A 13892-nucleotide genomic window follows, 5' to 3' on the forward strand; every position below is an offset into this window, starting at 1 on the left:
GAGACGGGAACACCCTTCTAGGTATCACCTTAGCCCCCCAACCTCTGGCACATTATGTCTTTGCAGGACTAGCTGCATCCTCTCCCATCGAGTTCAGACAGTGCAGTCCATTTAGGGGATTGGAATCCACAGATAGGCAGGCAACAGATTCAGGGACAGTCCTTGCTTTGGGTGGCCCCCATAAAGACCAAAATGCTCATCTGCTACATATGTGCAGGGCGCCTAGGTCCAGCCCATGTTTGCTCCTTGGGTGGTATTTCAGTCTCTAGTAACCTCTGAGGGTCCAGTTTAGTTGACTCCTTTATCTTCCTGTGGAGTCACTGTCCTCTTTAGTTCACACAATTCTACCCCTAACTTTTTCATAAGAATACCTGAGCTCCATTTAAATTTTGGCTGTGGGTCTCTGCATCCTTTTTCATTGGCTGCTGGGTAGAGTCTCTCAGAGTATAGTTATACTAGGCCTTAGCATCATTAATGGTATCTGGGATTAGCTCTTGCCCAAGGGATGGGTCTCAATTTGGGCCAGTCATTGGTTGGCCATTTCTTCCTTCTCTGCTCTGTCTTTGTCCCTGCACATCTTATAGGCAGGACACATTTTGGGTGAAAAGTTTTGTGGGTGGGTTGCTTTCCTTATCCCTCCCCTGGGAGTCTTGCCTAACTTCAGGACACGGCCTCTTTAGAATTTATATCTCCAACTGCTAGGAGTCTCTGTTACAATTTGGGGCCACCTCTCAGTTCTCTTCCTCATTCACCTCCAGTATCTAATTAATTTCCCTTCTGAGAGAGGTATAACCAACCTCCTTTGGGCCTTGTTATGTGGCTTCTTTGGGTCTGTTGATTATAGCATGGTTATCCTGTAATTCATAGCTAATATCCACTTATAAGTGAGTACGTACCATGCATGGCCTCACTCAGGATGATATTCTCTTCTCAAGTTTCATCTATTTGCCTGGGATATTCATGATATCTTTTTTTTTTTTTTAAATATCTGAGTAGTATTTGCTTGTGTAAATGAAACACACTTTCTTTATCCATTCTTCAGTTGAGGTATAACTAGGTTTTTTCCAGTGTCTGGCTATTAGGAATAAAGCTGATATGAACATGGTTGAGCAAGTGTCCTTGCGGGATATTGAAGTATCTTTTGGGTATATGCCCAGGAATGGAATAGTTAGAGAACTGTTACCAATTTTCTAAGAAACCACAAAATATCCAGATTGGCGTTCAAGTTGCACTCCCACCAGCAATGGAAGAGTGTTCCTTTGGTTTCAGATCCTCCCCAGCATTTTCTGTCACTTGAGTTTTTGTTCTAGGACATTCTGATGGGTATAAAGTGTAATTGAATAGTTGTTTTTATTTGCATTTTTCTGATGACTAAGGATGTTGAACATTTCCTTTTTTTAAATTGGATGTTTTCTTTATTTACATTTCAAATACCCCCTTTCCTGGTTTCCCCTCCGAAAACTTACCCTCTCCCCCTGCTTGTATGAGAGCACTTTCTCCCCAACCCCCACTCACTCCCTCCTGCCTCCCTGCCCTGGCATTCCCCTACACTAGGACATTGAGCCTTCACAGAACCAAGAGCTTCTCCATCCATTGATGCCCTATAAGGCCATCTTCTGTTATATATGTGGTTGGAGCTATAGGTCGCACTATATATATTCTTTGCTCTGGGGTATCTGGTAGATTGATACTGTTTTTCTTCCCATGGGGTTGCAAACCCCTTCAGTCCTTTCTCTAACTCCTCCATTGGGGACCCTGTGCTCAGTCCAGTGGTTGGCTGTGAGCATTCACCTCTGTATTTGTCAGACTCTGCCAGAGCCTCTCAGGAGACAGCTATATCGGGCTCCTCTCAGCATGCTCTTTCTTGGTATCTGCTATAGTGTCTGGGGTTGGTGACTGTATATGGGATAGATCCCCAGGTGGGACAGTCTCTGGATGGCCTTTCCTTTAGTCTCTGTGTCACTCTTTGTCTCCATATTTCCTCCTGTGAGTATTTTGTTCCCCCTTCTAAGAAAGACTGAAGCACCCACACTTTGGACTTCCTTCTTCTTGAGCTTCATGTGATCTGTAAAATGTATCTTGGGCATAAACAGGCTGAGAAAGAAATTAGGGAAATGATACCCTTCACAATAGTCACAAATAATATGAAATACTTTGATGTGACCAAGCAAGTGAAAGATACATATGACAAGAACTTCAAGTCTCTGAAGAAAAAAATTGAAGAAAATTTTAGAAGATGGAAAGGTCGCCCATACTCATAGATTGGCAGTATTAGTAGAGTAAAAAATGTCTATCTTGCCGAAAGCAATCTACAGATTTAATGCAATTTTCATCAAGATTCAACTCAATTCTTCATAGAGTTAGAGCAATTTGCAAATTCATTTTGAATAACAAAAAAAAAAAAAAACCCAGGATAGGGAAAACTATTCTCAACAATAACAGAACTTCTGGGGGAATCACCATCCCTGACCTCAAACTATCACAAAGCAATTGTGATAAAAAACTACATGGTATTGGTACAGAGACAGGCAGGTAGATCAGTGGAGTAGAATTGAAGACCCAGAAACAAACCCACACACCTATAGTCACTTGATCTTTGACAAAGGAACTAAAACCATCCAGTGGAAAAAAGACAGCATTTTCAACAACTGATGCTAGTTCAACTGGCAGTCAGCATGTAGAATAATGCGAATTGATTCGCTTTTAAGGCCTTGTGGAAAGCTCAAGTCTAAGTAGATCAAGGACCTCTACATAAAACCAGATACACTGAAACTAATAGAAGAGAAATTGAAGGAGGAGCCTTGAACACATGGGCACAGGGGAAAATTTCCTGAACAGAGCCCAATGGCTTATCCTCTAAGATCAGCAATAGATAAATGGGACCTCATAAAATTGCAAAGCTTCAGTAAGGCTAAGGACACTGTCAGTATGACAAAACGGCAACCAACAGATTGGGAAAAGATCTTTACAAATCCTACATCCAATAGAGGGCTAATATCCAATATGTACAAAGAACTCAAGAAGTTAGACTCCAGAGAATCAAATAACCCTATTGAAAAGTGAGGGACAGATCTAAACAAAGAATTCTCAACTGAGAAATATTGAATGGCTGCTAAGCACCTAAAGAAATATTCAACATCCTTAGTCATCAGGGAAATGCAAATCAACACAACACTGAAATTCCATTTCCCATCAATCACAAGGTCTAAGATCAAAACCTTAGGTGACAGCAGATGCTGGTGACGATGTGGAGAAAGAGAAATCCTCCATTGTTGGTGGGATTACAAGCTGGTACAACCATTCTAGAAATCAGTCTGGAGGATCCTCAGAAAATTGGAAATTAGTAGTACTTGAGGACCCATATATATCACTCCTGGGCATATACCCAAAAAGTTGTTCCATCGTATAACAAGGATGCATGTTCCTCTGTGTTTAGAGCAGCCTTATTCATAATATCCAGAAGCTGTAAAGAACCCAGATGTCCTTAAAGTAAGGAATGGATACAGAAAATGTGGTACATTTACACAATGCAGTACTATCCAGCTATTAAAAACAATGACCTCATGAAATTCCTAGGCAAATGGATGGAACTAGAAAATATCCTGAGTGAGGTAACCCAGTCACAAAAGAACACACATGATGTGCACTCACGATAAGTGGATATTGGTTCAAAAGTTCCAAATACCCAAGAACATTTTTTTATTGGATTTTTTTTATTTACATTTCAAATGTTATCCCCTTTCCTGGTTTCTCTCCATTAACCTCCTATCTCATTCCCCCTCCCCCTTCTATGAGGGTGTTCCCTCCCCAACCACCCACCCCTTCCTGCCTTCCTGCCCTGACATTCCCCTACCTGGGGGGGTGCTGGGGGATTGGGGTCCAGCCTTAACAGGACCAAGGGCTTCTCCTCCCCTTGGTGCTCAAGAGGGCCATCCTCTGCTACATATGCAGCTGGAGCCATGGGTCTGTCCATGTGTAGTCTTTGGGTAGTGGTTTAGTCCCTGGGAGCTCCAGTTGGTTGGTATTGTTGTTCTTATGGGGTTGCAATTCCCTTCACCTCCTTCAATCCTTTCTCTAACTCCTCCAATGGGGACCTTATGCTCAGTTCAATGGTTTGCCGCTAGCTTTCAACTCTATTTATTTGTCATGCTCTGGCAGAGCCTCTCAGGAGACAGCTATCTCAGGCTCCTGTCGGCATGCACTTCTTGGCATCAGCAATATTGTCTGGGTTTAGTGGCTGTATGTATATGGGTTGGATTCTCAAGTCTGGCAAACTCTCAATGGTTATTCCTTCAGTCTCTGCTCCAAACTTTGCATATCCCTGCCTATGAATACTTTGTTTCCCCTTTTAATGAGGACTGAAGCGTCCACACTTTGGGTTTTTGTTTTTGTTTGTTTTCTTTTTTCTTTCTTGAGCTTTATGTGCTCTGTTGATTGTATCTTGGGTCATCTGAACTTTTGTGTATAGCTTGGTCTTTGGGTAGAACTCTGTCGAAGAAAATTTCTTTAAGTGCTTCTTCTCTGCCACTTGTGATTCTTCTGTTGAAAATTCTGTTTAGATCTCAACCCCTATTTTGATTGGGTCATTTGATTTGTTGGTGTCTAATTTCTTGAGTTCGCTTTATAAATTTGGATATTAGCCTTCTGTCAGATGTAGCATTGGTAAAGTTCTTTTTCTAATCTGTAGTTTGTCATTTTGTCCTAGTTACAGTGTCCTTTGGCTTACAAAAGCTTTTAAGTTTCATGAGGTCCTATTCATAAATTGCCGATGTTTGTGCCTGAACAGTTAGTGTTCTTGTTCAGGAAGTAGTCCCCTATACTGATGAGTTCAAGGCCATTTCCCACTTTCTCTTCTATTAGGTTTAGTGTGCCTTGTTTTTTTTTTTTTTTTTTTTTTTAATCTGCTTGGACTTGAGTTTTATTCAGGGTGATAAATATGGGATCAGGGGATCACCCAACTCATCTCAGTCGGGGTTGTGCACTGGGTGGCCCTGACTTAGAAGTGATTGGTGGGGCAGGGTTCAGGGCTGTTTAGTCTTGGTGTCCTGCAAGGCTCCTGCAGAGGGAATAGTAAGCTCACTGCTAGAAAATGAGGTCAGGGAACTATGCACAGCTCACCTCTGCTGGCTGTCCGTAGTCGTGGTCATTTTGTTTTTGTTTTCGAGTATTGGTGCAGAAATATAAGGGGGCAGAAAGTTGGAGTGAAGTTTTCTTAAGCTTGTTGTTTTCCAGAGAATAAGTGTCTCATTCATGAGCCTAAAAATAGTTGTTTCTTGTGTATACAGAGTTCCTAATGTTGACGATATATTTCATGTCTCATAAGTTTATGTGAAAAGTAGCACAAGACTGAATATGGTGCTAGGCTGAGTGCTGACTGTATGGAAGTGTATTTTGTTGAATTATTTGGAGAAAAGACTGTAGCTTGGCTATTTTGACAGTGCTTATTTTTAGAATGCCATGTTTTGTTTCACCCCATAGACAGGATCCCAGCTGTTTACTGTAGTATTGTATCAAGGTTAATTCAATTAGAAGTGTTGAATTAAGTGGTGTAAAGGTTCATTCTTTTATAAATTCATCTCACCAACTGAACTTTATTACTATTTAATGAATTATTTTGCTGTTCTCAAAAATATGCAGCATTTTAGAGAATAGAACTATGTAAAGTAAGTTTCTCCAATGAATTATCTTATACTTTTAAAACTATAGTTTTGATACTATTTGTCTTAAACATATATTCATCCAGTCCTAGAATAACCTTTAAAAGGCATCTCTCACGTGGCAACTTCACACTTCTCAGAAATACATCTAAGCCATATGTAACTTTTTGTTGTTTATTTGAATGGTATTCAGTTGAATCTGCAACATGTCTCTTTGTTTTAAAATAATTTATTCCATTTGATTAATGTGGGGTCATGCTGCTACCATTGGACATTTTTTTAAAATTTTATAATTTTTGAAACATGAAATAAAAGAAATGTTTAAATGGAAGAACATATGTTTAATTTATAACCTGTGAATAAGATGAATAAAGGCAATTCAAAGAGGAATCACTTTTCTCCTTTTGTCAAATCTTACAGGCAGATTTTCAGTTTCAGAGATAGATTTTAATAGAATTGTAATTATGTTGCTTTTACCTTTCCTTTTATCCCTCTAACTGAAATTTCCCATGTGTACCCTCTCCCACCAAATTAATGCCCTGTTTTTATTATTTCATTATGTAAATGTGTATACATATTCATAAATATGTAAATGCAATCTCCTTTTCAAGTCTTGTATGCTGTGACTGTGTATATGATTTTTGTGACTGACCACTTGATTTTAGACAACCAATTTCAGGTTTTCTCTGAGGGAATTTTTTTTTTTTTTGCATGCTCAGTATTGTTTAGTTGACTCTAGTATTTTTGTGTATGATTGAAGGACCATGAGATTTCTCTTTCCTATTAATATAGACATTGGCTGTTGTATTTGTTCAGTCTTGTTTCAGAAACCATGTTGACATGACTTCATGGATATAACTTCTTTGTCATTTCTAGAAGATAACATTTTATGAGATTACTTAACATACATAATGTGGTTCTTAACCTCATTTAGTCTTTCCAACTAAATTTACAGAGATATGCTTAAGTATATTATTTATCGCATGTACTTTAAAAGCAAGAGTATTTGTAATGAATCAGTATTAGATATGTCAAACGACATAGTTCATAGTGAATGGAGTTTTTAAAACCGTCCAGACAGATTGTTTCATGACATCTTTGGTCCAGTGTTTTTCCCCCTGCCTGCCCTCCTTTAGTTTTTCACTTAGAGTTTTAGTCTGGTGTGATCCTTCTGACAAGATGTTTCATTTGAGAATGAGACTGGCTGGAAACCGCAAACATTTCATCCTTTTTTTTTTAATTTAAAAGATATATAGATAGATTTTCCTTTTCAAAATTATTTTGTTATTCACAAATATAGATTCTTTTTAATGCAAGGTGTGTCATAAGTTCTTTTATTTGTTCCTTCATATGTATCGTCTGTCTGTGTAAGATGTTTTGTCTTTCCTGTACCTTCTCAGCAGTTTGGTTGTGAGATATCTTACGTGCATATCTGTTCTTCCCCTTCAGTCCTTTGTTTTCTTCTCCACCATTGAGTTTCTTCTTATATCTGTTACTTATCCAGTTATACTGATATTTAGAATGCTTCAAAATCTAGAAAGGATTATTCCTCTCTGGGGGTTTAATTATTTAGAACTCTTATCATTGTAAACTTCTTTGGACTTTATTTCATTTGTTTATTTTTTGGGGGAAAGGGTGTCACTATGTAGCTCTGGCTGTCCTGGGACTTGCTCTGTAGACCAGGCTGACCTCAAACTCACAGAGATCCTCTTTCTGCCTCCCAAGTGCTGGATTTTAAACATGTGGCTTCTCTGAGCTTTACAGTAGCACAATTCATTTATTTCTAGATAATTTTATTTTATTTAAGCATGTTTTATTTTTAAAGCCATTTTCTCCCCTGAGATTGAATTATCTTCTTTGTGAAGCTTAAGCTTTTCTCTGTCTCGTACCTTTTGGTTACTCATCTATTTTGATACATTTTTTTATACAGTAGTTTGCTAGTAAGTGTTTATATTTGTGATATAAGGTTCAGCACTCCACTCTTCCATATGCTTAACTTGCAATAGCATAAATTGATGCTGTGACTTTCAGGACTAAGAAGTAATGTCATGTGCAGTGTTCTTCACAGGTGTAGACCATGGAAGATGTGATGCTCTCTGCTTCATTATATTTATTCCCTACACCGTAAAGCCTCTTGACTTGGACCCTATGCACTCAAAGCAGCACTTGGACAATCCTTTCTTCCACTCGTAGTTCTTGTCATTTTTATTACACAGTGCCTGCCACACAGTCAGAGTTGTAGAGTCACCATGTCCTCTCGATTGTGTATCAGCCTCTTTTATAATCTAATTTTTTTGACTTTCAAAGCAAAACTTCTGTGGTGTGAGCACAGTGCTCTTGGATAATTTTAAGTACTAAATATCTTCTCTTCATTTTAAAGAAGACAGTTCTCACTAGAGTCATGCAAGGAAAACCAGGTATAACCAGGTGGTTTTAAGTCACAAGAATTGAACATACTTAGTTTTTGTATTGACATTAGGACTGGAGAAAGGAGACATTCCTGAATCTCACTTAATTTTGGTAGAATAAAATGTACTATGTTTGTTTTGTGGGTTTCTTTGTTTGTTTGTTTTGAGTAAGCTGGTCATACTTGTGTGATGGTTGGTTTTAATTGTTCACTTGACATATTCTAGGATTGTCTTGGAAAGGAATCTAAATGTGGAATTGTTTGCATCAGGTTGGCCTTTGGGCATGTGTGTGAGAGATTTTCATAATTATACTGAGTCCTAAAGACCTATCCTAAATGCTGGCTGCACCATTTTATGGACTAGGCCCTAGACTGACTCAAGAGTCGTGAGAAGGCAAGTTGAGTAGCGCAAACGTGTGTTAATTTATTGCTTTCTGTTTTTGATAGTGGATGTTATGTGAGCAGATGAGTCAAGTTCCTACTGCTTGTCTTCCCTGTGATGATGTACTGAGACAGTATTGTGAGCCAATAATAGCCTTTGCTCTTAGTTCACAGTATTTTTTTATCATATCAATAGAAAAGAAACTAGATGATTTTGACATGTTTATTCTGTATATTAGCAATCTACTTGTTATGGTGAAAATAGAACAAAATATATGAACATGAAAAGGTATATACAGCTATGTTCACTTTTGTTTGTAATACTCCTTATAAAAACAAATAGATATATTAACCTATCAAGTTTAGAGAGCAAATTGATTTATTTTTGTAATGAAAGAAATCACTGACATTAAAAAAATAAACAGTGCAAACAGAAATTGGAAACACATGACTTAAATGTTCACAGTAAGGAGGCAAAGGTCTTCAAGGCAGATTACTTGTTTACTAGTCAGGGCTGCATAGTGATTCCAGAATGTCTTTAAAAGGAAGGAAGGGAGGGAGCGAGGGGGGAAGGGAAGTTGGATGTGGATGGATGGATAGGTAAATAAGGAAATGTATGCATACTACACTTTTTTTCTTATAGGATGATACATATATGAATTTTAAAATTTACTCATCTCATTAATTTTTGGTTATAAACGTCATCATAATAGTTTACTTTGGGGTTGGACAGGATTACATATGGAAAGGGAGTTTGAGAAGTTATTTCAGTTCTGGAAATGTTTTATGTCCGTTATGTGATTATGATAATACATCTGGATTCGTAACATTTTATCAATATATAATTAAATTTTATATATTTCACTGCATATGACTATATTTTGGAGTAGAGATTTAAAAATTTGATTTTAATCATCTCTATTGAAACAATATAACCACTTCCATTCAATAAAATTCCAAGGAGTTTTAATTAGCATGGCCATTAGGATGTTAATTTTTTCAAATATTAGGAAAACAGACTTTATTGATCTAATACTAAACATTTAAAAGCAATTTAGCGCTTTTTTAGTTACCTATTAGTTTCCTACCTTGCTAATTATATGAATTTCCTTTGTACATGGATTTTCAGCTATCTTGTTATTGTATTTTTTGAATCACTTTAGTAAAGTTTGGTTCTCTTTTTGTAATGAAGTTTGTTTCTCACATCTATTACACATGAAGATAGGTATCGTCTTTACACTTTTTAATGTGTCGTCATCCTTTGTTTCCCTCACTATGTCTGATCATCCCATCATCTTCCCTGCAAACACCATCTAGTCCCCTCTAGTCCCCTTCCTTTTTCGTGATTCAGAGTTTACTTAATTAGTATTACTCAACAGAATTAAATATGAGCAACCTATAAGAAGCTGCACCACTGAAGAACGTTAAATTTGGTGTTCTTACTTGCCAAGCTCTTTACCAGTGTGTCACTAATGTTTGCATATAATACACCTAAAATGGCTGGATTGAATGGGTGCTTTGTTCTGGTTATTTGAAGTATTTCAACAGAACGATAATACACTTGTTTTGTCTTTATTAAAGAAGAACTTATATAAGCTCAGTTGTATAGAAATTTGTTCTGGATGTCGGTGTTATGTTTATTAGCTAGATACCTTTTGAAATCTAGTAGTATAGCAATTTTCTTAAAGTTCGGATTCAGTTATTTGACTTACAAATACTGAACCATTGTTGTATTACTCTGTTATATTTGGCATATATTCTTTGTGTACACTACTAGTGAATTAAGTTTGCTGAAATTAGAAATCTCTTATCTATATATAAGTGAGTTTTGATTCTACCATATATGTTTAACAATTTATATTTGTTTAATAGTAATCTTTGTGGGATTTTTAAGGTCAGCTATGTCTTTTGCTCTATTGTAAATGAAATTTTGAGATCTAGTAACAAAACTTTTATTAGCCTTATAAATAGAGAAGTCTGCTTTTATTTGCCAACAGAACAATAGTTTCAGGTAAGTGATTGTCTCTTTTAATTAATTTCATATACACACAAACATTTTTAAAGATCTGTTTAGTGTAATGTTACATTTTCTAAAACCATTTTTGTGTTTCTTCTTTCCTTTAGTCTGTGGTGGATGACTGGATTGAATCATATAAACAAGACCGGGACATCGCACTTCTGGATTTAATCAACTTTTTTATCCAGTGTTCAGGATGTCGAGGTACACAGTTGTGAAATAAATGCTGTTTATTGAACCTGTTAGCTCAGCGGTGGAACATCATGTGCCACCAGTCATAGAGTTCATCCTAGAATTGTGTTTTCATCATTTTTGGCATAGCAAATGGTTCGTGTGTTAAGGAAACTTACTCTTGTTATTTTGATCTGTGTTACCTGTTCAAATAGCAATATGTTTCTTTGCTATCTCTCAAAACTGTCAAGAAAAACTAAAATTTGCACTGTTCCTGAATTGCTCATTTTTAAATCAGAAATTTTCTGCTCCCTAAGGGTTATTCTCGACAGCCTCATTTTAACTTTAGGACCATGTTGGAAATATACCTCTGCGTATTTCTGTAAGGACATTGCTACAAAGATGTAGCTGAAGAGAGTAGTTCCCCTGTGAGTGTGGATGGCGACATCATACTGGGACACCATAGTCAGGAAAAGAGGTGCACAGACTGATGACGACATGCAGTCATCTGTTTCCTCACTGTAGCTTTAACTTATTGAAATGAAAATTATTACAGGCATTTTTTTTCCGTTCTTTCTTTATTAACTTGAGTATTTCTTATTTACATTTCGATTGTTATTCCCCTTCCCAGTTTCCGGGCCAACATCCCCCAGCCCCTCCCCCTCCCCTTCTATATGGGTGTTCCCCTCCCCATCCTCCCCCCATTGCTCCCCTCCCTCCAACAATCACGTTCACTGGGGCTTCAGTCTTAGCAGGACCAAGGGCTTCCCCTTCCACTGGTGATCTTACTAGGATATTCATTGCTATCTATGAGGTCAGAGTCCAGGGTCAGTCCATGTATAGTCTTTAGGTAGTGGCTTAGTCCCTGGAAGCTCTGGTTGGTTGGCATTGTTGTTCATAAGGGGTCTCGAGCCCCTTCAAGCTCTTCCAGTCCTTTCTCTATTACAGGCATTTCAAAACATACTAATACATATTCATTGAGGTTGGAAAACTTGTTTTCTGGGTCTGTTCATTTGGTGAACAGGTCTTTCCTTCCTAGACTTGAGAAGTAAGTTCTCTTTGGTGATTCCATTGAAAATATTCTTATGACTTTGACTGTTTTTCTTTTCTTAAAATACCTGTAATTTATAGGTTTGTCTTTTATAGTGTTCCAGAGTTCCTCATGTTCTTTTCATGGATTTTCTTAGATTTAATATTTTGTTTCATTGTGGAATCCTCTCTAATTGTCTTTTAAGACCTGATAATCTCTTTCACTTGATCTAGTCTGTTGGTGAAACTTTCTTTTGAACTTTTTGTTTCATTCTCTGAGTTTGTGGTTTTGTGTTTTACTTAAGCTTATCTTTTCTTTAGAGATTCTCTTTTCAAAATCCATTTTTTATGTCTTGATTATTTTTTAATTCATTCGGTTGTTCCTTTGATTTCTTCATTTTGACTTTTATTCATATTCTCTTTGAATTGTTTATTGTTGTCTTGAAGTCATTGTCATTTTTTAAACATTGAAAGTATATTTAAAAACAGATTTATTTATTCAATGTATATGAGTGTACTGTTGCTGTCTTCTTACACATGAGAAGAAGTTTATTGGATCCTGTTACAGATAGTTTTGAGCCACCATGTGGTTGCTGGAAATTGAACTCAGGACCTCTGGAAGAGCACTTAGTGCTCTTAACTGATGAGCCATCTCTCCAACCAGAAAAGAGATTTTTTTTTTTATGCAATACATTCTGATCACAGTTTTCCAGCCACTGTAGTCTACGCTTTCTTTGTCTTTCTTATTAGAATACAAGCAGACATAATAATAATTATAATGTAAAATAAAAACAAATCAGGGTAGGACAAAACAAAAAAGTAACGTGGTTGATAGTACTGTGCGTTATGAAATCATTGTCTCATGTGTCAGCACAGATGCTTTTGTCAGGGAGTATTACAGTGGGAGTGTAAATTTCTTGAAGTAGACAAATTGTCTTGGTTATTTGTGTTTCATGGTCTTGTCATAGGACCTAGGTTATCTGTGGTGTTTCTTTGTTGTTGTAAAATTATAATAAATAAAAACAGTCTTTTTCTCCCCCACTAGGTCTGGCACCTCAGTGCTCCAAGATATCTGCTCGATATCTTGCCAGAAACACACATCCCAACTCTGTGGTGGTCCAGACCAGCCGCCCCACACTCCCTTACACTTCAATCAGCACAAGAAAGAACACACAACACAACAACCTCTGATCCAATTGATAAGATATAATTGCCCAACTAAACATACAAAGTCTGGTCATTCATCCCTTAAGAATATTTAGAACAACCTGTAAAGGTACAGTGTGGACGTCAGCTTCCATGTTGTCTCTCCCAGATAATTTTCTCTCTCTCTCTCCTTCTCTGTTTCCATCTCCTCCTCTTCAAACTTCTCTCCTGCCCATCCTTCCTTCTCATCCAATGACAGGCCTCCTTCTATTCTGTACCTGCCCTCACCTGTATTTTACAAATTAAATGGGGAGAAGGTTCTGGTGAAGTCATCTGAGTCCTGAGTAAGTGACTAGGCAGCTGTCCTTGGGGCAGTGGAATTAGCATCAAAATACAGATAACTCCAGGGCAAACCACAACATTTCTAGATTTGTCTATTTGATCTCATCTTTGGATCTTTTTTTATTCCCTTATTTGGTCAGTTTGTGGGTTAGGTACTTGATGCTGTGGAACCAATTTGGGGGTAACTCTTGATAGTTTCTGAAGTGTTCCCAGCTCTACTAGCAAGATTTGATTTCTCAGCTCAGGAACAAACCTTTCTGCTAATGTTCAAAATTCCTTGCAGGGCTGTCTAGGTTGTACAGGTAGTCCTTGGGAGACAGCAAGGATCATAGTTTAATTGACAGTGTTTCATAAAGGATAAAGGAAGCAGAATGTCATGCCATTCTCAGGTGAAGGTGGGTGGGATGCTTGAAGGGTGCCTGTATGCTGAAGGTCTTGGTGTGTGCTGTGACCAGCTGACTGAACTTTAGCTTTTTCTAGTCACTTAAGTCCGCCTTATATCATGAGATAAATAATGGTAATATTTTTACTCTGTGCTTTTTTTTTTTTTTTTTTTTTTTTTTTTGCTATTTTTCTCCTCCCTGGTTCAACTCGGAGTCCCAACTCATTCCCAGAGAAGGGACTTCAGAGGACACTTTTTGAGATAAACATGTTTGGGTCTGAAATGATGGGACTGGGTGTGAGAACTCACTTACAGAGATTTATTTCTTAGTGAACCTAAATCATAGATGACAGTTTCCTA

General features: G+C 37.5%; 1 protein-coding gene across 6 annotated transcripts in view; it reads left to right on the top strand.

Moving 5' to 3' along the window:
* Stag1 (STAG1 cohesin complex component) overlaps nucleotides 1-13892 on the top strand; it is a 383606-nt gene that overhangs the window by 139128 nt on the left and 230586 nt on the right. For 5 of the 6 annotated variants that reach the window (XM_087562318.1, XM_087562317.1, NM_001433817.1 and 2 more), the window contains one exon: nucleotides 10570-10666. The exons of the other annotated variant lie outside the window; for it this stretch is intronic. In XM_087562318.1, coding sequence (XP_087418444.1) covers nucleotides 10570-10666 — 97 coding nt within the window. The remainder of the gene's footprint in view (nucleotides 1-10569; nucleotides 10667-13892) is intronic. 6 annotated transcript variants of the gene reach the window in all.

Source organism: Rattus norvegicus, chromosome 8 (genome assembly GCF_021556685.1).
Source record: "Rattus norvegicus strain SHRSP/BbbUtx chromosome 8, alternate assembly SHRSP_T2T, whole genome shotgun sequence".
Classification (NCBI taxonomy): domain Eukaryota; kingdom Metazoa; phylum Chordata; class Mammalia; order Rodentia; family Muridae; genus Rattus; species Rattus norvegicus.